Source organism: Kazachstania africana, chromosome 8 (assembly GCF_000304475.1).
Source record: "Kazachstania africana CBS 2517 chromosome 8, complete genome".
Lineage (NCBI taxonomy): Eukaryota > Fungi > Ascomycota > Saccharomycetes > Saccharomycetales > Saccharomycetaceae > Kazachstania > Kazachstania africana.
In genome coordinates, this window is record NC_018947.1 from 273028 (window position 1) to 296426 (window position 23399).

At 37.1% G+C, this 23399-nt stretch overlaps 12 protein-coding genes and 1 non-coding gene across 13 annotated transcripts; 7 read left to right on the forward strand and 6 right to left on the reverse strand.

The window, feature by feature from the left end:
• Nucleotides 1-10: 10 nt before the first annotated feature.
• On the reverse strand, nt 11-3028 carry ISM1 (isoleucine--tRNA ligase ISM1; the record flags this gene model as incomplete). Its single annotated transcript, XM_003958644.1, has 1 exon — nt 11-3028. One exon carries the CDS (start codon nt 3026-3028, stop codon nt 11-13), a length of 3018 nt encoding a protein of 1005 aa, XP_003958693.1.
• A 522-nt stretch (nt 3029-3550) lies between these two features.
• KAFR0H01490 (uncharacterized protein) lies at nt 3551-4417 on the forward strand (the record flags this gene model as incomplete). Its single annotated transcript, XM_003958645.1, has 1 exon — nt 3551-4417. One exon carries the CDS (start codon nt 3551-3553, stop codon nt 4415-4417), a length of 867 nt encoding a protein of 288 aa, XP_003958694.1.
• A 97-nt stretch (nt 4418-4514) lies between these two features.
• MET31 (Met31p) lies at nt 4515-5309 on the forward strand (the record flags this gene model as incomplete). Its single annotated transcript, XM_003958646.1, has 1 exon — nt 4515-5309. One exon carries the CDS (start codon nt 4515-4517, stop codon nt 5307-5309), a length of 795 nt encoding a protein of 264 aa, XP_003958695.1.
• Nucleotides 5310-5379: 70 nt separating this feature from the next.
• Nucleotides 5380-5814, reverse strand: EGD1 (Egd1p; the record flags this gene model as incomplete). The annotated part of the gene is made up of 1 exon (XM_003958647.1): nt 5380-5814. One exon carries the CDS (start codon nt 5812-5814, stop codon nt 5380-5382), a length of 435 nt encoding a protein of 144 aa, XP_003958696.1.
• A 1121-nt stretch (nt 5815-6935) lies between these two features.
• Nucleotides 6936-7009, forward strand: KAFR0Htrna10I. The gene has a single exon. It is a non-coding gene; the product is annotated as a tRNA-Ile (tRNA).
• A 177-nt stretch (nt 7010-7186) lies between these two features.
• SVL3 (Svl3p) lies at nt 7187-9769 on the reverse strand (the record flags this gene model as incomplete). The annotated part of the gene is made up of 1 exon (XM_003958648.1): nt 7187-9769. One exon carries the CDS (start codon nt 9767-9769, stop codon nt 7187-7189), a length of 2583 nt encoding a protein of 860 aa, XP_003958697.1.
• A 792-nt stretch (nt 9770-10561) lies between these two features.
• PHO85 (cyclin-dependent serine/threonine-protein kinase PHO85) lies at nt 10562-11482 on the reverse strand (the record flags this gene model as incomplete). The annotated part of the gene is made up of 1 exon (XM_003958649.1): nt 10562-11482. One exon carries the CDS (start codon nt 11480-11482, stop codon nt 10562-10564), a length of 921 nt encoding a protein of 306 aa, XP_003958698.1.
• A 420-nt stretch (nt 11483-11902) lies between these two features.
• On the forward strand, nt 11903-13540 carry TRM44 (tRNA (uracil) methyltransferase; the record flags this gene model as incomplete). The annotated part of the gene is made up of 1 exon (XM_003958650.1): nt 11903-13540. The coding sequence occupies one exon, from the start codon at nt 11903-11905 to the stop codon at nt 13538-13540; it is 1638 nt and encodes a 545-aa protein (XP_003958699.1).
• Nucleotides 13541-13712: 172 nt separating this feature from the next.
• SUV3 (ATP-dependent RNA helicase SUV3) lies at nt 13713-15953 on the forward strand (the record flags this gene model as incomplete). Its single annotated transcript, XM_003958651.1, has 1 exon — nt 13713-15953. One exon carries the CDS (start codon nt 13713-13715, stop codon nt 15951-15953), a length of 2241 nt encoding a protein of 746 aa, XP_003958700.1.
• Nucleotides 15954-16290: 337 nt separating this feature from the next.
• On the forward strand, nt 16291-17487 carry ERG10 (acetyl-CoA C-acetyltransferase; the record flags this gene model as incomplete). The annotated part of the gene is made up of 1 exon (XM_003958652.1): nt 16291-17487. The coding sequence occupies one exon, from the start codon at nt 16291-16293 to the stop codon at nt 17485-17487; it is 1197 nt and encodes a 398-aa protein (XP_003958701.1).
• A 183-nt stretch (nt 17488-17670) lies between these two features.
• Nucleotides 17671-18870, reverse strand: SKS1 (putative serine/threonine protein kinase SKS1; the record flags this gene model as incomplete). The annotated part of the gene is made up of 1 exon (XM_003958653.1): nt 17671-18870. The coding sequence occupies one exon, from the start codon at nt 18868-18870 to the stop codon at nt 17671-17673; it is 1200 nt and encodes a 399-aa protein (XP_003958702.1).
• Nucleotides 18871-20553: 1683 nt separating this feature from the next.
• On the forward strand, nt 20554-21237 carry RMI1 (Rmi1p; the record flags this gene model as incomplete). The annotated part of the gene is made up of 1 exon (XM_003958654.1): nt 20554-21237. The coding sequence occupies one exon, from the start codon at nt 20554-20556 to the stop codon at nt 21235-21237; it is 684 nt and encodes a 227-aa protein (XP_003958703.1).
• Nucleotides 21238-21300: 63 nt separating this feature from the next.
• Nucleotides 21301-23250, reverse strand: MET12 (methylenetetrahydrofolate reductase (NAD(P)H) MET12; the record flags this gene model as incomplete). The annotated part of the gene is made up of 1 exon (XM_003958655.1): nt 21301-23250. One exon carries the CDS (start codon nt 23248-23250, stop codon nt 21301-21303), a length of 1950 nt encoding a protein of 649 aa, XP_003958704.1.
• Between the last annotated feature and the right edge of the window lie 149 nt (nt 23251-23399).

The window sequence follows — 23399 nt, forward strand, 5'->3', positions numbered from 1 at the left end:
ACATGTTTTATTACATTTCTGAGGTTAAAAGAACCTCGGTACATCTTTGGCAGAGTTCATCTTCTGATGAAGATGTGTGTTTCCAACATCTGGGACATTTTGCCTTTTCACTTTTTTCTATTTGTAGTTTGAAGTTCTTATCGCTAGAAAAAGTGGATGGTCTGTTATGTGTTGCATCTACAACGATCTCAACTTTAGCTACTTGTAATATATCACAAATTTCAGTTTCTGAGAAAGGAACACTTCTGTCATCATTAACCATAATTTTTACAAAAAGTTCAGAAGGTTTAGCTATTCCCTTCGCAGCTAACATTTTAAGTTGGTCTTTGAAAGTTCTCAAGATTTCCAATTCATTGATTTCGAAAGACTTTATCAGATCTCTTCCATTGTGACAATCTTTTGAGAAATCAGGCCATGGTAGCACCATAGGCGATTTATCCAGTTTATTTTCGATCAGAAAACTGTCAGGAATGTAGTCCCATACCTCTTGAACTAAAAGGGGCAAGATAGGAGATAATACGGCTCTATAAGCGTTTAAAATATGGAAAAAAGTTGTTTGAATTTGGTTTCTCTTCAGAGAGATAAGAGAATCACTGTAAAGTGAATCCTTAGATATATCAAAGTATAACGACGACAGTTCGTTATTTAAGTGATATTGAACCATACTCAAAATCTTGGAAAAATTATTTGACTCATAGCATATCTTAACTTGAGTGAGGAGCTCGTCAAGTCTGGAAATCGTGTATTTATCAATTGGCCGTAAACTATCAATAGGTAACAGTACCATATTTTCATTGAAATTCAGGTTGCTTAAAAGAAATTTAAACATTAGCCTAATTCTTTTCATGGCTTCTGAAGTGCGATTTAAAATTGTTGGCCCTATAGAAATATCATTTGTAAAATCATTTTGTGCCATCAAATATCTGATACCATCTATTCCAAGTGCAGGTAGCTTTAGCTTTTGATTACCTTTGATGATATCGTTGGGGGAGATAGTGTTTCCTATAGATTTTGACATCTTAATCCCGTCCTCATCGAGTATAAAGCCATGTGTTATCACAGACTTAAATGGGGCAGAAGAACCCTGAGTAAAAGCTGCATAAGTCAAAAGAGAACTCTGGAACCAACCTCTATGCTGATCTGAGCCTTCTAGATAAACATCTATTGCATTGAAAGGTAGCTCTAATTTCTCTTCTTTCTGTAATCCTAGCAAAGTTTTATAGAAATTTATTATTACACTCCAGGACGACCCGCTATCAAACCACACATCTAAGGTATCTTTACTTTTTCTAAACCTTCCAGATTTTACGGCATATTTTTCAGGCAGCCAGTTTTTAATATCTTCTTCTTCGACAAACCATTGTTCAATTCCAATTTTTTCTATTCTCTTAATGGCAAAATCAAGAATTTCTACATCACACAAAATTTCATCTGGATTTTCTTTACCTTGAAAATATATAATTGGTATTCCCCAAAATCTTTGTCTAGAGATGCACCATTCATTCCTATTTTTTATAAAAGAAGCCAGTCTCTTTCCTCCTCTACCGGGATAAAACTTAACATCTTCCAAGGAATCCAAAGCGGTTTTCTTGAGGAGACTTAAATCGGCAAACCACTGAGGTGTTGACCTTATAATCGTTGGCTTTTTTGATCTCCAGTCGTATGGGTACGAATGTTTATAAGGCTGGAATGAAAGAAGCATATTACGATTTTGCAATTGAGATAGAACAATACGCAAAGTTTCATTTGACAGCACATTGAGGCCTTCACCTGTCGTTTGATCAAGTAGTAGTTTCTGCCATTCTTTTGGTAATTCAGACAGGATGTAGTTGCCCTTGTGATCAACTGGCGAAAAGATTGGAAGGTTATGGTTTAATCCTACTATATAATCTTCAGACCCGTGCCCCGGTGCAGTATGTACCAGACCTGTACCCGTGGAGTCTGTGACGTGGATTCCACTTATTAAGGGATAGGCTTTGAAATCATCGTGTCCAGAAATAAGTGGATTGTGATATTTCAAATCTTTTAATAATGAGCCATTAAAGGCCGCTAGAACTCTATACGAACTAATATCTGGAAAGACTTTTGTTACTAAATCTTGTGAAAGTAAAAAGTTGGATTCATCCTTAAATGACCTTATGATAACGTACTGCAACCGTTCATTATAGCATATCGCTTGATTTGCTAACAGTGTCCATGGTGTAGTTGTCCAAATCAGACAATGTATAGCATCATTAGTAGTAATTGACAATTTATGCTTTAAGAAAGCCATCGAACTATCAGTCAAGGGGAATTTGACGAAAGCTGAAGTGGAAATGTGGTCATCATTATATTCTAATTCACTTTCTGCCAAAGCAGTTTTGGATTCGATACTCCAATAAACGGGTTTATTTTGCCTCTTAATAATTCCTGACGTGAATAATTTTCTAAAAATCTTCAATTGATCGATTTCAAAGTCTTTATGCATTGTACAATAGGGGTCATCCCAGTTTGTCAATATGGCAAACTGTTTAAACTGGTTCTTTTGTCTTTCCATGGTTTCGGATGCACATCTTGATGCAATGGACCTAACTTGGCAGGGTTTCAAATTGTCACTCTTATCAGATTGTTTGATAGCCTTTAGTTCAATGGGTAAACCATGGCAGTCCCATCCAGGCTTATAAAATACGTATTTACCTTGAGACAATTGATATCGATTGATAATATCCTTTAAGATCTTATTAAGAGCGTGTCCCAAATGCAAATCACCATTAGCGTATGGAGGACCATCATGTAACACAAACAGCTTCTCTTCAATGTATTTAAGCTTGCCTTCATGGGATAAAGAACTGGAGATTTCCTTATACCTTCTCAAGAACTCGTCCAATTGTTGATTGTACACATCTTGCGATGCTCGAGGAATTAGTTCAGAAACACACAGATCAAGATTCGACCTCACAGGAAACGTGGAACGAGGCAGATTCAACGTTTTCTGGTACGCATGAGAAGCATACCATCGAGAAATCCCTACCAATCCCAACTTATTCATGACGGAAGCTCTTCTCACCGGACCAAATTCGTACCAGGAAAAGACAAATCACACAAACAGCAACCCAATCAATCAATCAATCAATCACAAACGACCCACCAACTCACCGTCCTCGTGCTGCTACTAAACTGGCCAATATTAACCTCTATCAACCTCCGGTCATGTGACGTGTTATTCCTATTTTTACTAACAAAAATTTTCTCGCTCGATGAGTCAAAAGAGAGTTTTTCCATCGCAAAAATTGAATACGCCGGACTCCCCCCACTGAGACATTTCATTGGAAAAACAACTTACAAAGCTGCGATGAGTCGTCATCTGCTGAACTGCTAAAGGAGTATACGAGGTTTCGGGTGAGACTTTTCTGTGCCGGTATCGTTTGAACTTTTGAGTATAATTTATATTGAACGTCGCAGTTTGGTGTCTGCCTCTTTTTCCCAAGATACTATTTATTCTCTTTCTTTTATGTTAAAAGATAGCACAGATTTTGAAAAGACAAGTAACACCAGGATCCCTTCTCCTGTTATGAATGGTGGGAAGAGTAACGGTAGCAAACTCAGCGATGAAAAGAAGAAAGAACAAAATTTGAAATTGAACCGATTTATGATTCAAACGTTTACGAAAGGTTTACTGTTCAAATATTCGTCACTCTTCATCGAAAACTATAATGAAAATGATACCAACGTCGAACCGTTATCAAGACTGTTGAAGTTTGATTATAGGAAGACGCCAGTTTTCTTTGAAACCCTTTTAAAGAGATCAAATTCATCCATTGTACAATTCAAAAAAGTATGTTGTATCATGGTGAAATTCTTGCAATGTTGCACTAATGAAACAAACTATATGAAATTTCTAAAATACAATTTGCACAAATTAATTGTATCATGCTTTATCCTAAGTATACCAAACGTCACAGGTACAGAAGCTGATAAGATTGAAAATAGAGAAAAAAGTTATATTTTATATTCCAAAATGACAGGTTTATCGGTATCTGAAATCACAAACTGTTGCTCCATAGTCCGGCCTATCATAATTCGGCGGAGTAGAAATCAGTACAATGCTCTTCTTTATACTAATACATCGAGTTATAACAATTCTGAAAATCGATTTAACGTTATGACAGATACGATACTAAATTATGATGCTAGTAATAACTACTATCACCATTTCGTCCCCCCAAGAACGATATCGCCAAGCGATATACACATCACCACAGGTAACTCTTCATCATCGGATTCAACCAACTACAACGGCAATAATAATGAACGACAATCAAGCCCATCGGCTGATAATCCTTTAACTTCAAGTAACGGCTACATTTTAGGAACAGAGATGGAACAATTTAATGAACTGGGCAAGAAACTAGTCATCGAATACTTCAGAGTAGTATGACTGTTCTTATATAGAATATATATATATATATATATACTCATGTTTATAATGGAAAGGCTCTCTCACATTATTTTGACATATAGAGTAAACACCCGAAATGACGAAAAGGAAAAATTTTCCAAGATATCTTCACATAGTTAAAGTTAAAACAGCATACAAGAGGTGGATATCATCCAGAGATTATCATCCGTTACATTCATACTATTCATATTCGTACCACCAGCATATTTCCTACATACACCAACAAATGACGGAGGAAGCTATCTTTTTTAAGCAAGCAGCTGAAGCGATCATCGCTACTTCTTTGAATATATCAAATGTTAATCCTACTATAAGGGAGTTATTACACAGGATACAAGATAAAAACGTGGATTTTGATGAAGTTATTAAGAAACTTGCGAAGACACAAGAACGCATAACGCCCACTCAAATTAACTTCGAAGATGCGGCCCTTCCGTACGATAATCATAAGAGATTATCCGATGGCTTGCAATTTCCTTCACAGACAGAAATAACATCGCAACCTGTATTTACAGGATTTATGGAACCATCTTCTGGATATGGGGAAGATTCTAAGGGGTCGTCGTATAGTAAGCGTGTACATAAAGTGAAGAAGAAAGAAGTTGAACAACTTGTGGCAAAATTTCCTTGTTCCAAATGTGATCTTATATTTACCAGACTTGCTGATTTGAAAAGACATGAAAAGGCTCATACATTACTATTGCCACACATTTGTTCACAATGTGGTAAAGGTTTTGCAAGAAAGGACGCCTTGAAGAGACATTTTGATACTTTGACGTGTAAGCGTAATAGATCAAGACTGGAAGAAATTACTAATGGGAAAGTAGACGAATTTTTAGAACGTGCTAAGAGAGAGGGGGTCGGTTTGTGAAGATTAAATGACTATAGTTATATAAATTCTGTATCAGTATCATGTAGTAGTACGAACGAAAACATTTACTTCATTCTTCAACTAATTCTGGAACTGCACCTTTACCTTCTTCTTTTTCGGCCATTTTGAATGCTTCATTTAACTGATTTAAAGCCATGTAAGCTTCAGCACCCAATTGTGGAATGATTCCTGGAAACATTTCATCAAGTTTCTTCTCCTGAGCAATACCATACACGGCAGTCAAATTATATTCTTGAGACATTTGGACACCAACTCTATCGAAATGAGTAACAGTCCCATCTTCTTTGAAAAAGTTGGCTTCAGCTATGTTATCCAGTGTGACAGCTTTGAATTTAGCTAGTTGGCTCAATAATTTTGTATCATCCTTGGCAGCAGCAGCTGACGATGAATTTGTCTTCTTTGCTGTTTTTCTTCTGGTGCCCCCAACTTTATTGGTATTTGAAAGTTTCTGTAACTTGGCTAACTTTTCTTGATCGATTGGCATACTGTTCACTTAATGATTGATCAGATATTTTTAATTCTATTCGAAATTTTATAAAGTTTTCAAGTATCACATACCTGCAATATTGAATGATTTTTTTCACTTCGATCAAGAAAATTCAAAGGCCCAATATTCTTTTGAACAGAATTACATACCAATATGAATATATATACAGGAGCTGGGGCAATGCCGGATTTAGCAACTCAGTTTACCACGTAACTTGCTACTTTAGTAACCATTTTGGGTGATATTTCGTTGGTAATCGGAGGATACTGATAAAACTGTTGTGTAAAGCAGGGGGAAAAACGATGGGCATCAAGTTGTGAAATGGGCTTTAGAACCTCAGAACCGAAGAACCTTCTGTGTAGTTTGAATCAGCATGGTTGGGAATTTGGTAGAAATACTAACTCTGATATACTACAATATGGGCACAATAACTTGACGTGTTGTCGATATATGTTCTTAAAAAGTCCAAGATTCTTGTGATTCTCCAATGATGACTGATGGTTATACTGGATTATCTCAGCAAAAAAGGCCCATCAGGTATCAGCCCCACGATGACATTGTGGTACTAATTAAGATCTAAAAGTTAGTTATAAAAAGCCAAACAAATAGAATGTGAAATCAGCATTAAACTATATACTAAAAACAAATATTCATCCTATTTTTCTTACTATAGAACAGCTGCTCCAGTAAGAGGAGAAAATATGTTCTTTAGATACTAAATGACGTCTATATATCGTATAAATTCATGACACTCTCGTCGATGAAATGATGAAAGCCTTTCACTCGTTATTTATCTGACATTCTATAAGTTCTATGTATTTATACAAGCAGCAAATATTATTGTTATGCTAACCCGTTGTGTTCACCCTCTTCGTTGTCATTTACCAATCCATAATATTCTCGCTTACCAACATATGCTATAGTATCATATACCCATCACACTCTCGTTCCAACGCTTCCTAATTCATTGGTTGTTTTCTAGAGTTTCAACTGATATTATTGAGATATGTAAGACTCTTCTATTATGCCAGTAAAGTGTGGCAGAAGCGCAAGCACGGGGCGTTTCTTTAGATTTATAGAATCTGATATGCTTCATTTTTTTCAAACACAACAAATTCGGTCTCTTGGCCCAGTTGGTTAAGGCACCGTGCTAATAACGCGGGGATCAGCGGTTCGATCCCGCTAGAGACCATTTATTTTTGAACTTTTTGCACCTGTTTGTCGTGAGAAATGACAAACAAATGCGATTATAAATACATCAAGCTCTACAGATATAGTATTTGTTTGGTTATGGCATAAACGTTTAGATAATATCATAATAAGTCCATATATATCTTTTCTATATCTATCCGCTTCAATCTAGGATGGCCTATTTCTTCTTGAAAATGCTAAATTTCTTTTTCTTGTGATGTTCTTCATGAGGTTCGTCATGGTGTTGTCCTTCTGCTACTGGTTGTATATTTTCATTCTGCCCAGGCTGTGAGGCAAATACAATTGGTCTGACCCCCTGAGATAACATCTGTGGTTGTGACTGTGATTTGATTACTGGTGGCGAAGAATCAACGATATTAATTTGAGGTAAAGTTTTAGCAGAGGCCATTCCGTACGTTGGTGCAGGTGGATTTGTATTCTGGGTTCCCGCACTCACGTTCCTAGAGTTATTCACGTTGCTATTGAACTGTTGTACAGGCCTTGAGGAGTGATTTGTACTTTGATTCGATGGGTTATTGTTCTGGATGCTGTTGAGCGATGTAGGGTTCGATACATTTCTACCATAGTTCTGAAAAGCTGAACTAGATGCATTTCCTAATACTGGCATAGTGCTGGTTCTATTTTTCCTACTTGTGGGTTTTATTGCGTGCTGGTGGTACGGTTGTGACATCATACTTTGTTGTGGTTGTGGTTGTGGTTGATTTACGTATGGCATAGAAGAGGAAATGGGATCTGTAATATTGGCTGCAGAAGGTATTTGTTGGGAGAAACCAGTTGCTGGCCCGATCATTGCCCTGTTTCCCCGTAAATTCATATTAGATGATTGCTGTTGCAATTGATTAAATGAGGGCTTCCGATTGTTCAGAACCGGCATTTGATTTGACTGGGAGTAACCAGCAGGCTGTTGTGCAAGTTGTTGCTTGTTATATATAGGTTGTTGAGGAGGAATACTGCCGTTTATTAGTTGTTGATGATATTTTTGAGGCATAGGACCGTTGCCATTCATCACATGAGGATACTGTTTACCATATACTTGTTGCTGTTGGTTCATTAGTGCTCTCTTTTGGAATTCCAATTCACGCTCCTGCAATTCAAGCTCCTTTTTACGTAGCTCTAATTCACGTTCTTTCAAGAAAGTATCACCATCGCTTATATTACTGCTTGCGCTACTAAGTTTACTTCCATTTTGACTACTCATGATTTTTAGTTGTTCCTGTTGTAAACTTGAACTAGTAGTATTCTGAGCTTGCTCTTGATATGCAGGATCATCACCATAGTTCGCACCAAAAATAGCCATGTCACGCAAATCGCTCAAATTCGGCGTACCAGTTGCTTTATAATCGTCTTGTAGTAAATGTTGCTGCTGTTGCTTTGGACGTTGCGGGGTTGTTGTTACGGGAGCTTCCTCCCTTGGTTTCAGCTTCATATCCTCCAACTGTGCTCTTAAAGTTGTAATTTCATTTTGATAACTTTGTTTCAGAGTTGCATTTTCATTTTGATAGTTCTGTTTTGAAGTTGCATTTTCTTGGCTTAGTTTATTTACAAAGTTTTCTAATTCCTGTAGTTTAGCCTTTAAATTCATATCACTTTTTTGATAATTTGATATAGTACTTTCATTTTCATTATTTTTTTCATTAATTTTAAGTAGCTGCTCCTTCAAAGACGCATTTTCTAATTTAAGCTTATCTGAATCAGTATTTTTTCTTGTGAACCATTTCGACTTACCAGAAGTTAAATTTTGCAATTGACACATAACAGAATATAGAAATTCCAAATATGGAGTCTTGATATTGAGGTCATCGGCTAAGAGGATGACTTGTAACAGTAATAAATCGACATTGAGTGAGCCAGAATTATTCACATAATGATAGACCAACTGTGGCATTTCTTCTGAATGAGAATCTTGCCATGCAGCAAGTATCTTACTTTCATTGTCTTGACCATGAAGAGTAGCTCCCATCGTTCTTGCCACTGTTACGACTTCGGTGATCAAACCTGAGATTAATGGTTTCGCCAAAATTTGATCATCGAGCTTGGATGATTTTGTTTCTTCAAACATTATCAATAAGGGATCCAGACAGATTCTTGGAATGGCAATGGACCATTCTTTTGAAAGAAATTCTAGGGGAGATTGGTGACAAAGTTCAACATTTTCGAAGGGAAACAATTTTTGAAATAATCTTTCAAAAGTTGATAATAAAGCATTTGTAGTATTGTCATATGAAGAACCTGGATTTTGTCTTTTAGATATACTTTCACCCAGAAAAAGAGTATTCTTTCCACCATGATGATTAAATTGCCTGTAGCTATTTGGCGCAATTTGGCGGATGTCAAAATCCGTTAGTATGCTGAATATATTCAATTGTTTACCGTTCATAGACACCTTAACAAAAGGCTCTAACTGAACGAAACCACTACTTTCGACAAATATCTTCGTGTTTACATTTACTAGAGGTGTTAATTCGGTCGACAGCGATGATAAATCCTGTAGGGATGGGGCACTGAGGATAATCAAGTCGAACACCAGAGAATCTGAAGTTTCGACCATTTGTCTGATAGAAGTAAAGTGGTTTGTTATCTCGAATGTATTGTTACCGTAAGATACTGTGTCGAGTTCGAAAGTATTAGACGTAGAGGTGCTAACATGATAGAGTAAAACGCTATTGGCTAAATGAAATCTCGAAGCGTAAAGCAAAACATTTGGATTTTCTCCCAAAGTAAGAACGCTTAAAGAAGACATGGTGTAGTAGAAGTCAGAGTGAGTTGTATAGATATGGTATCGCTTCCTTGTGATGGTACCTGCACTTCCAATTTCCCTTATGGAAAGAAACTCTTTTAATTGTAAATAAATGGAGAAATAAGCAGTAAAAACTCCTCGAAAAAGGCAATAAGAAATACTGTGTTCCCAGTAGACTTAGCTTTCAGTGACTAATTAGCTACCCTACTGAACCTGACTATTATTGACGATGTGCTACGTACTCCTAGTTATTGAAAATCTTGAATTTTTCACCTCGAGGATTTTAGATTTTCAGTTCCTACTAAATACATATTGATGGCCGAAAAGAAGAAGAAGAGGAAGAAGTAGAAAATTGTGTCAAAAGAAGTGAGAGAGAGCGTTTTGCAATAGTTCTTGCAGCAAGCCTAATCGATTAATACACTCGAAAAGGTGGCTTTGGGACTCCCCAAAAATACTCTTAATCTTAAGAGGATCTTGAGAAAAATTTTTCACGCTTTTAACAAAAATAGCTCGAATCTAAAAAAAGATGGACTAATGTGGAAAGAGTTTCCCTTTCCAGACGCCAAGAGCCTAAATTTTGGTTCCAATAATTCCCTCTTGCGGTAAAAACTGGCTTATAGGATGCAACGACTCAGGCACAAATAATGTAAGAAGTTGGTTGATCACACGGGGACCATCACAAAAGATGGAGAATGAGAGATACCGTTGTTGAATGCTTTTTTTCTTATTCTTCCGGTACAATTTATTACCGCTTTTTGTTTTCTATATACAGTTGTTTTCTATTTTGCTTTTAAACTATTGTTGCTGTTGTTGGTAGTACTCCGCGAACCAAGGATGATGCAATGCCTGTTTGGCACTTAGTCTCATGTCTGGGTTCAGTTGAAGCAACCCGTGTAATAGGGCTATTAGAGTATCGTCCAAATCAGACGCACAGTGTGCTTGTAATATTGATTTAAGATTTTTTGGCAAATGTTGAGGAAACCCCGGGTTGTACTTGGGTAAGGACGAGATACCGGGCCAACTTTGTTCGTTTGGAGTGCCCATAGTCTCAAAAATCAACTTCAATTGTTCCTCTTCGTTTGTACCTGGGAACAATGGTTTCCCTGTGATCATTTCTGCTAAAATACAACCACAGGACCAGATATCGATGGAAGTGGAGTAGGTTCTGGACCCCATTAGCACATCTGGGGCACGATACCATAACGTTACGACTTCACTCGAAAAAGTGTTCACGGGAATACCAAATGCTCTTGCCAAACCAAAATCACCAATCTTCAATTGACCTTTCTTATTAATTAAAAGATTTTGTGGCTTTAAATCTCTATGTAAGATCTTGTTTTCATGACAAAAAGCTAAACCTTCCAATAGCTGCCATTGGAAATACTTGACTAGATGTAACTCCAAACCAACTGGAGCGTTGCCTACAGTTCTAGAATCCATATATTTTTTCAAATCTTTGTCCATATATTCAAAAACCAAAGTCAATTTATTCTCAGTATGAATCACATCGTATAACCTCACAATATTCTCATGTTTCAATTCTTTCATCAATGATATTTCCCTGATTGCGGTGGATGGAGTACCTTCTTCGGAATCCAGCTTAACTTCCTTCAATGCTACAAACTCTCCCGTAGTCTTATTTAACCCCTTGTAAACGGTAGCATAGGTACCATTACCCAGTTTCTCCAATTGTTTGAACTGACTTCCTGATGACATATTGCTTGCTTTCACTGTCTACTCCTATAAGCTAAAACACGTCTTATTCCAATATCATGGAACTGCTTTTTTCCATTTTCAACTCGCTTTGAGTTTCCAAGATAAATGGACTACTCAAAGAAAGGAAAGAGCAGCTGAAGATAAATATGATATCAGCAACTTATAAAAATTGCATAACCCATATATACTGAAGAACTGGCCGTTACTTTAACACGCGAACTGCATCCCCTTTTATTTAATCATTCACTCTTTTATTTATATTTGGAGATGAAGCACGTGATTCTCACGTGCGAGACACAGCATAAAAAGATCTGAAAATTTTCCGTCATTTTGATGAGCTTGGAACTACAAGATAACTCTAGTCAAAGTCATCACAAGGGAGGCTCTAGAAGTGTGTCGAGCAGCATTTGAATCGTAGAAATGACAGCAAGCACTACTTCTAAGGAAAATTTCAAGTTTATTGCTGGGAAAATCAGCATACTGGGTCCACAATGGGTGAGCATGTACACCACTGAAAATGAAACAAAATTTGAAAAGATTCATTTCGAGCAGGCTATGTCCCACTTGATCCGGGAGCCAAATATTAATTCTACTGCCATTCTTAGGACCGATATCCTTATAGAAAAGAGCTACGATGTGATGACCTCTGAATTGACCGAGAACAGGTCAATAGAAGAGCCATTGAACCTTGACCAAACTAATCCACAGATGATCAATTTAGATGATTTAGAGATACGGAACCCCAAAATAGATAATAAAGATCTACATCTAGTTCCTAAGACGGAGTTTGTGAGGAGAATGGTACCCAGAAACCCATATAAAGATCCTTTAATAAACCAAACATGTTCAGTTCTGAATTCGCAAAAATTCGAAGAAACTTCTTTGGTTATGTATATCCCACATCTCAAGGAAGATGACGAATGGCCCTTTTATCTACCAAGAGTCAGTGTGGTTGGGATACTACTTCATGAAAAGACATTATCCGTCCACTACCTTCCATTCAGTGATGCCGAATCTATTAACTTATTACAGAATGAAAATGAAAGAGTCACAAGAACGGCATTCAGACTCTTACAAACTGCATTTAAGCATTCAAACGGTGTGATGTTGGGCTACGTGAAAAAAGTGAATCACGATTTAGTTGTTGACAAAGTTGCCTTCCAGGATATGTACATCTTTTTGAAAAAAAAATATTCAAAGTTTCTTGTAGAAAACTGGGTCGAATCAACAGACCCTAAAAAACACGTCTTTGAAGATATTGCCATTGCTGCATTTTTAATTCAATATTGGAAGAAAATATACGGTGAAAATTACAAAGATGTCATGCAATTTAGAGATTTGGGTTGTGGGAATGGTGCCCTTTGCTACATTTTATTAAGTGAAGGTGCTAAAGGACTCGGTATCGATGCTAGACGTAGGAAATCGTGGTCTATCTACCCAACTGAAGTTAGAAACTGTCTAAAAGAACAAGTGATCGTTCCCTCTATTTTGTTACGTCCGGATCCAGAACTTAAGAGAAATATGCCTCATTTAACCCATAATGGAAGAATGTTCCCCATGAAAGTTTCACACGAATTGATTGCTCCAGCAACTATCGTTTACTCAAGCGAAGACCTACTACAATCTCCACAAGTTGACGTAGCCGAATATCCATCAAATACTTTTATTATCGGCAACCATTCGGACGAGCTTACATGTTGGATACCGTTACTAGGCTACCCATTCTTGGTAATACCATGCTGTTCTCACAACTTATCTGGACAGAAAGTACGTTATCAGGCTAGAAAAAATGCAAAAGCAACCAAAATAAATAACAGTACATATGCGGGATTAGTTGATCATGTAGAACACATTGCGGAAAGAGTAGGTTGGAAAGTGGAAAAGGAAATGTTAAGAATCCCAAGTACTAGAAATGCAGCAATCATCGGATCTCCAAAAAGTGATAAGGACAATTTTTCCATTCCAGCAGTTTATGAGACATTAATGGAGGAGGGAGGTGCAGATACTTGGATACAAAACACTATGTTACTGATGAAAAGAGGTCCAAGAGGTCACTGATATATAAACGTATCTATATCTCCATATTTTTTACGAATCGTTTATACATTTCATCAATGCTTTTTTCTCTCTGTAAAGCCAATGCGCATTTTTTACAGTTATTAGTCCAGCAAAAGCTAAGATGAAATAGGGCACTATAACTCATACGTCCATTGACGAATAGACTCGTGTCATGATACATCGACTGCTGTCACGATACAGATTTCCAATTACCCCATATGGTGTGTGCTCAAAAACGATACAACAAAACAGCATAGCGTCAAATTTTTGTAAGCGTAATGATACAGCTTCCAAAGCATTATATTCTACATCATATGTATCATCAAGACGAACAGCAAAACTCAATACATGCAAGATTCACGTTCAAAATGAAAATATTCCTCAGACATTTCGAGAAACTCAAAATTTTGAGTTACTTCTGAACACTGCCTTACGGGAAGTTCACAACAAGTATGTCTTTCTAAAGAGTTCCGACCGAAATGAGTACCATCTGAAACAGTTAACCTGGGATAGTTTGTGCTCCTCCATCCAGAAACAATTAGACGATAAAGAACTTCCTTTGAAGATAAAGAACTTTCCAGTTCGATTATCTGAGTACATACAGCCTCTTGATGATTCAAAAATCATTTTACAATTACTAAATATTGACAAGATTTCACATAAAGCTTGGCAAGTTTTACTAAAGGAGCAAAGTCCAACAATTGAACGTAAATTTCAGTATCTTTTTTTAAAACTGCTGAGCTATAACCATGAAAAGAAAACGTTGCCATCTGCGGTGCAGGCTTCCGAATCCATCAGTATTACAGACCCAATTGACTGGTTTCCCGAGACAAGAAAGATTAGACGCCACATTATAATGCATCTGGGTCCAACAAATTCAGGGAAGACATATCGCGCATTGAAGAGGCTAGGAGAAGTTGATAGAGGATATTATGGTGGCCCGCTTCGTCTACTGGCTAGAGAAGTTTATGATAGATTCAAATCAGAAGGAACTAGATGCAATTTACTAACTGGTGAGGAGGTTATTAATGATCTCGATGAACATGGTGAAAAAGCTGGCTTAACATCAGGTACAGTTGAGATGATTCCATATTCCCAGGACTTCGATGTTGTGGTATTAGATGAAATTCAAATGCTGGGAGATGAGGACAGAGGATGGGCATGGAGTAATGCCCTATTAGGAGTTAAAGCGAAAGAAATTCATTTATGTGGAGAGAAAAGTGTCCTGCCAGTAATCAAAAAGATTACTGCATTAACTGGTGACAAATTGACAATCAATGAATATGAAAGGTTGGGCGAGCTTTCTGTTGAATCTAGATCATTAAAAAACGGCAATATGAGAAATCTTAGGAAAGGAGACTGTCTCGTTGCCTTTTCTAAGAAGAAAATTTTGGATTTGAAGTTAAAAATTGAAAGAGAGACAAAATTCAAAGTTGCTGTTATATACGGTTCCTTACCACCAGAAACAAGACTTCAACAGGCTTCTTTATTCAATAATGGTGAATACGAAATTCTTGTTGCATCGGATGCGATAGGCATGGGATTAAACTTAGCCATTGATAGGATCATATTCATGACTGATGTGAAATTTAATGGTAAAGAATTGGTCAATTTGACTGCATCTAATATAAGACAAATAGGTGGACGTGCAGGAAGATATAAAGATACCAAGGATGAGCCTTCAAAGGGCTTCATAACTGCAACGAAGTCTAGTGTTCTTAAATCAATCCGCGATGGTATGGAAGCGCCAATGTCATACCTGGATAAAATAGTGGTGTGGCCTACTGACGAGATATGTGCAAAATTGATGGTAAGATATCCACCAAGAACGAAGCTAAGCTTTCTGTTGAAGAAATTTGAAGAGCAATTAGAAAATCATTCTAAGCAACTTTTCAAATTACCTGATCTGGAAAGCAAGTTGAAGACTATTGATTTGTTCGAGCGTATGAATACTATTCCATTCCACGAGAAGTTGCGGTTAAGTACAGCACCAGTGAAGGATGCTCCACTTGTCAAGGACGCTTTCAAACAATTCTGCGAAACCATTTCAGAAAGATATACTAAGAGTTTGCTATCCTACGATTTCCCATTCCACACACTAGATTACAGTTACATACAAAATGAAAGATACGACCTCGAACATTACGAGTCGTTATACAACATCATTACGTTGTTTTTTTGGCTAAGCAACAGATATCCCGCGTACTTCATCGATACAGAGTCTGCTAAAGATTTGAGAAACTTTTGTGAACTTATCATTTTCGAGAAATTAGACAGATTGAAGAAGAATCCTTACCAACGTGGCGTTTCCCTTCCTTACAGGGATACATTCCACTCCAAACCTGACTTCAGAAGAGCACTAACAAAACCAACTCCTGCTTATAGACAACACAACGCTTATATAGCTCGATGAGAGTCCATGTATATTAAATATTCATGTAAATACTGTTTCGGTCTTATCGTTAAAGTGTAGTGAGGCCCGGTCATATCACGATATGGATGGCGAGAACTGCCTGCTTCACCATACAAAATTTCATATTTTCCGCCTTGAGTTGGAAGTCGCGTGACATGACATCGTGAACAAATATGGCCTCGTTTAATCAATTTATTTGGCTTTTTTGAAGTAAGTTTTTCGGTGTTCTTAACTGCAACATGTAAAGGAAATAGATGCTGTGAATATAAAAAGCAAAGTAGATAATCTTTGGAGAAAACGCATCCATAAGAAGGTGAAGGCCGCCATAGAAATAAGAATGTCTGAAAACGTATATATTGTTGCTGCCACTAGAACACCATTGGGTGCATTCCAGGGTTCAATTTCCTCAAAAACTGCTGTTGAACTGGGTTCGATAGCTGTCAAAGGCGCTATGGAAAGAGTGCCACAATTGAAGGCAGAATCAGATTATGATGAAATTATCTTCGGGAATGTTCTTTCTGCTAATCTTGGTCAAGCCCCAGCAAGACAGGTAGCTCTTGGTGCAGGTTTACCTGACACCATTGTAGCCTGTACCGTGAATAAGGTGTGCGCTTCAGCTATGAAGGCAATCATACTTGGTGCTCAATCAATTAAATGTGGAAATTCAGATGTAGTCGTTGCAGGTGGTTGCGAATCAATGAGTAATACACCATACTACATGCCAGCTGCTCGTTCAGGTGCAAGATTTGGTGAAACGAAGTTAATTGATGGTATCCAAAGAGATGGTTTAAATGACGCATATGATGGTATGGCTATGGGTGTGCATGCTGAAAAATGTGCCAAGGACTGGAATATCACCCGTACAGAACAAGATGACTTTGCTATAAGCTCATATCAAAAAGCCCAAAAGGCTCAAGCTGAAGGAAAATTTGATAGTGAGATAGTTCCTGTAACTATTAAAGGCTTCCGTGGTAAGGCTGACACAGTGGTTACACAAGATGAAGAACCGGCTAAATTACACGTTGAAAAATTGAGAAGTGCCAGAACTGTTTTTCAAAAGGAAAATGGTACAGTAACGGCACCAAATGCTTCTCCAATTAATGATGGTTCTGCTGCTGTAATTCTTGTTTCTGAGAGAAAACTCAAGGAATTGAACATAACCCCATTGGCTGTTATTAGAGGATGGGGTGAAGCTGCTCATGCCCCAGCTGATTTCACTTGGGCTCCTTCCTTAGCGGTTCCAAAGGCGTTAAAACATGCTAACATCGATGACATAAATTCTATTGATTTCTTTGAATTCAATGAGGCTTTCTCTGTCGTTGGTGTTGCGAATCCAAAAATTTTGAAATTGGATCAATCTAAAGTCAATGTTTACGGTGGTGCCGTGGCCCTTGGCCATCCATTAGGTTGCTCTGGTGCAAGAGTCGTAGTCACTTTATTATCTGTATTGAGACAAGAAGCTGGTAAATTGGGTGTTGCTGCTATCTGTAATGGTGGCGGTGGTGCCTCTTCTATTGTCATCGAAAAGTTATAATAAATAGTTCTTTTATAACTCATTTATTGTTTGCTCTTCTTTAACATGATTGAAAATTTGTACAAGAATACCATATATTTTTTAGTTATTCTGTCCTATATATAAATAAGAGAAGGCGGGTTAGAGATGAATAATTTGATTATTTTTGGTATAGAATATTTATAAAGAGTGTATATGCAGAAATTAGTACCAATCATGAGCAACGTTTATCATTGCAGGTGTAGGGTTAATATGAGGGGCTAATTCGGGGCTTGCCACAGCAGTTGGAGCACTGGAATCAAAGCTTGAATCTGTGGTAATATTGAAAAGTTTACCCCTCAAATCTTGTTGGATACTATGACAATCATAAGCGATTGCATTAGGATGTAAATATTGATCTTCAGAGTAACTGGAACATATAGAGTTTTTAGACTCCTTTGGTACATTACTCAACGGACCTTCATTGACGAAGGATGTCAGCTCTGATACTTCACTTTTAAGTTGATTTATATCAATTCTGTTATAGGGATTTAACTTGAGAATTTGACAAAGCAAATTAAATAGAGCGTCAGATATGGGTAAGATCCTTTTCAATACTGCAGGATCTTCTATGAAATAATGAAAGGTTTTATCCTCGACGCGGTGAGCTTTCAACCATGGGTTTCTGATGCATGTTAAATTAATGAGTATGACACCCAATGACCAAATATCACTTTTATCATTAGGGAAGATGGAGGTATCGTTATTTGAGAGTATTCTCTCTGGGGACATATAGTATGAGCTGCCGATGCAAACATTTGGAACCAAATTTTTGGAACTTGTTGCCAAGCCAAAATCACAAAGGTATAGATTGTCATTTGAATCTAAGAGGAGATTTTCCGGTTTAATATCACCATGGTAAACATTATTTTCATGACAATATTGTAATGCAGAACAAAGTTGAAGAAAGACTTTTTTAATTAAATTCCCATTGCGTGTGAAATGTTGTTGTTCTACAATGGAAGTGAATAAATCTGTTTGGTGGTAATCCATAACGATGAAAGTCACAGCGTTAGATTCCAAAACTTGATGAATTGTTACGATATTTTCATGGTCGTGTACACGCAATTGCATGACAATTTCTTTATAGTGTGGGACTTTCAAGATTTGTTCTTCTGAAAGCTGTAGAATGGAATCTAAATCTATTGATGGTAGGATTATACGTCCTTGATAAAAGTCGAACAGTTTCTTTATTTCGTTCTGTAGCGAATCGACAGGATATGGTTGCGAACTGGATTTGAGAATAGCCTTAATTGCGTACTCTTGATGAGTTATTATATCTACTACATGCAACACCAAACCGTATGCACCAGATCCCACGGTGGAAAAGATTTTAAAGTTATTTATTTGACAATTTGTTAACATTAAAAAAATAAAAACACTTTGATTTACTATTGGTGTGTATCGTTAGAGACACAACAAGAAAAAGAAGAACGAGATTTTTATGGTGTTTCAATATATATATATATGCAAAACTATTACATCTGTCGTGTTGTTTCGACTCCTTCAAATCTTGGTTAATAAAGTTTCCTCGGAACAGCAAATTTACTATACGTATTCCGTCCCAACACCGATTTTATGGATTATCAAAGCAGTAGACGACGAAGTACCAGAATTTTAGTCAGAGTTCCGTTTTATTCAAAGATCAGGAGTGCCAAGATTCAGTTAGATATTTGCGTAATGATAATTATTACTCAAACGACAGTTTCTTCGAGAAAGAAATTGTGCGAGATTATCTGTGATCAGCAGGCAACTTTTACTTCTTATTTCTTCCCTATTGCATTCCTGAGATTTCGGAATATCTTCCTCTATGTGGTTTTCTCTGAGTGCCACTTCTTTTTTGTTATTAAACTTCGGCGAGTTTTTCCAGAGTGGTTGGAGTTTTAACCGGCTTTACAAGGAAAGGGGGAGAGAGATTGAAAGGGAATGTTACGCCGAAAAGAACACACCGCAGCACATGTGATTGAAAAACATCTGGAAACATCTACGAAACTTTCTCTGTGCGGGCTGCCGAGTAGCGCAACGGCACATACGCTTCACGGCCTTTTCTGAGCGTAGATACTTCTTTCTTTCTTTCTTTCTTTTTGCGTGACTGCAAAAGGACCTCTTGAAAAGGAAGTCCGGAAAAACAACCATATTCAAGTGCCCACGCTGCTCCTCTTTCCATTTTTCCCTCCGTCCATATAGAGTTCACAATCCAACGGAGACAATTCGAGCGGGATGATCTTAAAAGCTTGGAGGCAGACTTGAAAGGAACGAAAAAGAACATGCAAATTTCTTTTCCCTTCTTCAAGTCTTGGGAATTATGGGAAGAGAGAGAACGTCCCTGTTGCTTGAAACAATAAGAATTTTGGGAAACTGTTGCCTTCTAAGAAAAAATAAAAATTCTCAACCATCCATTTACAATACTTGTTTCCCAATATGGATTCACGGAAAAAAACTATCGCAGTAATTTCTCGAACCTCTATTGTTGTGTAATTTATTGCTTGGCGGAAAAATGTTTCTCTCTCTGCTTCTTTTTCTAGGCCAAAAAATGCTTTCAAATCTTTGTTCCGTGGATTGCTGACCGACAGCCAACATGTCTACCTAATAGACCTTTCTATCATTTGATTCTCACTCCGGTTAATTCTTAACTCCTAACCTGGTTAAAAGCAACGATTCGCTGAACGCTAACTTGGTTACATTGCCATCTGCAGCATATGACAGTTTCGTGTATGTGTCTGCGCCACCATTTACATCAAGAGGAGGGATTACTCGCTCTTTCTCGGTGCTAAGACGTGCTTTAGTACTTTTTAAAAAAAGCGGAATGAGAAACTACGTAATCATTCCAAATCCCCCATGTCAACTCATTGTGCTTTGCTGATTAATTCAATCTGACACGAATAATCATAGAGACAGTTTGTAAGTCGAAACACATCATTTGTATTCTGGGGCTCTTTTCAACATATCATTGAAAGTGGAAAAAAAAATAATCGTAGAGAACAAAACTCTGTTTTTTGACTGCAAGAGAGAGAAATTGGATATTGAATATCAAAGCCAATAACAACTATGTCTCTTTCCGGCATTATATCTCAGGATATAACGCAACAAATAGATCTCCCGACTACAACTACATCTGCAAGAGAGGCGTCGGTGTTTAAAGCATATCAAAACGATCCATGGCTGCATGGAACTGCGCAAAATGTGATAGATCAGAAGATGCTAGAAGTAGATCGTGATTTACTTTTCCAAATTCTTATGATAGAAAATGTTAGTAAATCAAAGCAGACTCAATATGACGATTTGAAAGCTAAGATTGACCCTAAAAATCAAAAAGTTGATCGATTGAAAGATTCTAATGTTAAAGGTCCGAAACGTTACCAAATGGTAACTCAAGTTAATATGGAAGATGATAATCTTTCTCAAAGAAATAATAATGTATTAAATGACAAATCAGTTTTCAAATTGGCGATACAAAGTAAAGCTGGTGATATCTTCTTTGCTGTCAATACCACTCCATTACCATGGAGTTCATGCATGCTAGGTTCTAAAATAACAATAAAACCGGGGACGATCTTTAACAGAGGCATGTTTATATTAAAGGAATCAAACGTCACCTTCTTAGGTGGTATTAATAGAACTTGGAACGAAAATAAAGACTATAAAATGTGCGATTATTTTGAAGCTAAACTTGATCAATACAAATCCACTATAAATAATAACACAAGGAAAAGGAGAGCCCCTGCAACTTGATCAAAAAAATTTCTTCAGTGCATTAGTCTACTATATTAAATCAATCTACGTTTATATATATATTCAATCTAATAAAATTTCCCATAACTCATCAATTTCAATGAAATCGTGATGTACAATCGAAACAATGCAGTAATCTGAATAAATTTGTTTTAAAAACGTATTTGTAGGGGTATTCCTTGGAAATAGTTTAGACCATTCATACCATATAGAAAATGCTTCATCCCTCCATGCTTTAAAAGATTCTTCTTCGATAATTGTTGTTTGAATTATTTGACTATTTGGGAAAACACCCCAGGTAACAACGTTTGAACTGTGCCCATCCAAATTTGTGTCAAATAAACCATCTGAATCACCTGCATAATAGCTGACTTTCCGTAACCCATAATGATCCAACTTAGGCTTTAACATCGATTCCCATTTTTGTCTATGAACAAACATCTCTACAAACGCCTTTTGATAGACCAACCCGTTTGCTGGACCCCACCCAAAAATTTTGTCAGTACTCGAGGATGCATTAGTAGCGGGCTGCGAAGCCAAAGTTAAATAGCCTCTTTGATTTAATTGTATTAATTCTTCTTGAATTAATGCAGTTTCCGCAGAAAGCCCAAGGTCACACCACGGAAGTGCTTCAATGGACCCTTCCAAATATTTAATAAAAATATTTTTCAGATCTTTTATATTTTTCGGCGTACCCCATAATTCATAAGCTCTCTTATTACTCACTTTGATTGTTGGTCCATAACCATCAATTTCACCATATGCTGGCGATCTTGAATCACCAAATCTACCATTTGGAAACTCGTCCCACGTAGCATCACGACCCAAGATACCAGAACCTTTGGAAATCGAGACAACAAATTTTTTGGACGGTAGACCTCCAGAGACATTTTCCATATTTTCTCTTTGATTTTCGCTTTTATCAACTATCACCCTATTATGTATAAGTTCTGCAGATACGACACTTGAACGTCTTCTCCTCTTACGGACATCGTCAGAATCATCATCTCCATTTATGGAAAGGTTTTTCACCAAAAATTCACTACTATCTAAGTTGGAACCATTACCATCTATCAGGGCATTATCATACTCATCTTCACTCTCATCAATAATATATGACAAAATAGACGACTGCGAGACAATCTGAGCTATGGCTTTTTCCAAATTCAAGGTATAAAAATGGAAACATCTTACTCTTTTATCAGTTCTTTCAAAAATTTCTTGTATTATCTCCATCAAAATATCAACACCAATAGATTTCACAGCATTATCATCATTTTGAATCTCTACTGGGAATTTGTCTATTATCTTGGTCGGTATCGATGCGTGTGAGTTCTTTGCAGACCTATTAAAAAGAACAAATGAGTTGATTGGCATTAGCCCAGGAAATATGGGGACAGTTTCAGACACCCTTTCTCTGAATAATTTTTCAAAAGTCAAGAACTTTTCAACATCGTAAAAGAGTTGCGTTATCACAAAATCTGCCCCTGCATCTATCTTTTGTTTCAAATGAACTAAATCTTTGGTAACGTCTTGTACTTCATCATTTTCACTTGGATGGCCCTCAGGATACGCAGCCACACCGACACTGAATTCACTCCTATACTTATTCTTGATATATTGCACTAAATCACTAGCATAGCTAAAATGTATCCCTGTTTCATCATCCAGATCAATTGGAGGGTCACCCCTCAAAGCTAATATGTTCTTGATACCTAGTGACCTGCAACGCTCCAGAGCACCATCAATAATCTCAGGATCCATATTTGTACAGGTCAAATGCATACAAACCGGGATAGCAAGATGCTGCGATACAAGACCAGCTAGCTCCAACGTCTTATCTGCAGTGGTACCTCCTGCCCCCCACGTTACAGTTATGAAGGTGGGTTCTAACACTGACATTCTTTCTATACGTTCCAATAAATTGGTCTTACCTGATTCCGTCTTGGGGGGGAAGAACTCCAAAGATATTGAAGGTTCTGTCCTCAATCTATAAGCATCTAATAACGACATTTAATAGTTATATCACAGTTAACTCTTGTCTATTTGTCATCTTAAGTTAATTGTACATATTCAAAATTTTTCAATTTAATCATCGCGAGCAATATCGAAAAATTCGATGAAGGCCATGGATGAGTTAATTACAAGGTTCTAGAAGAATT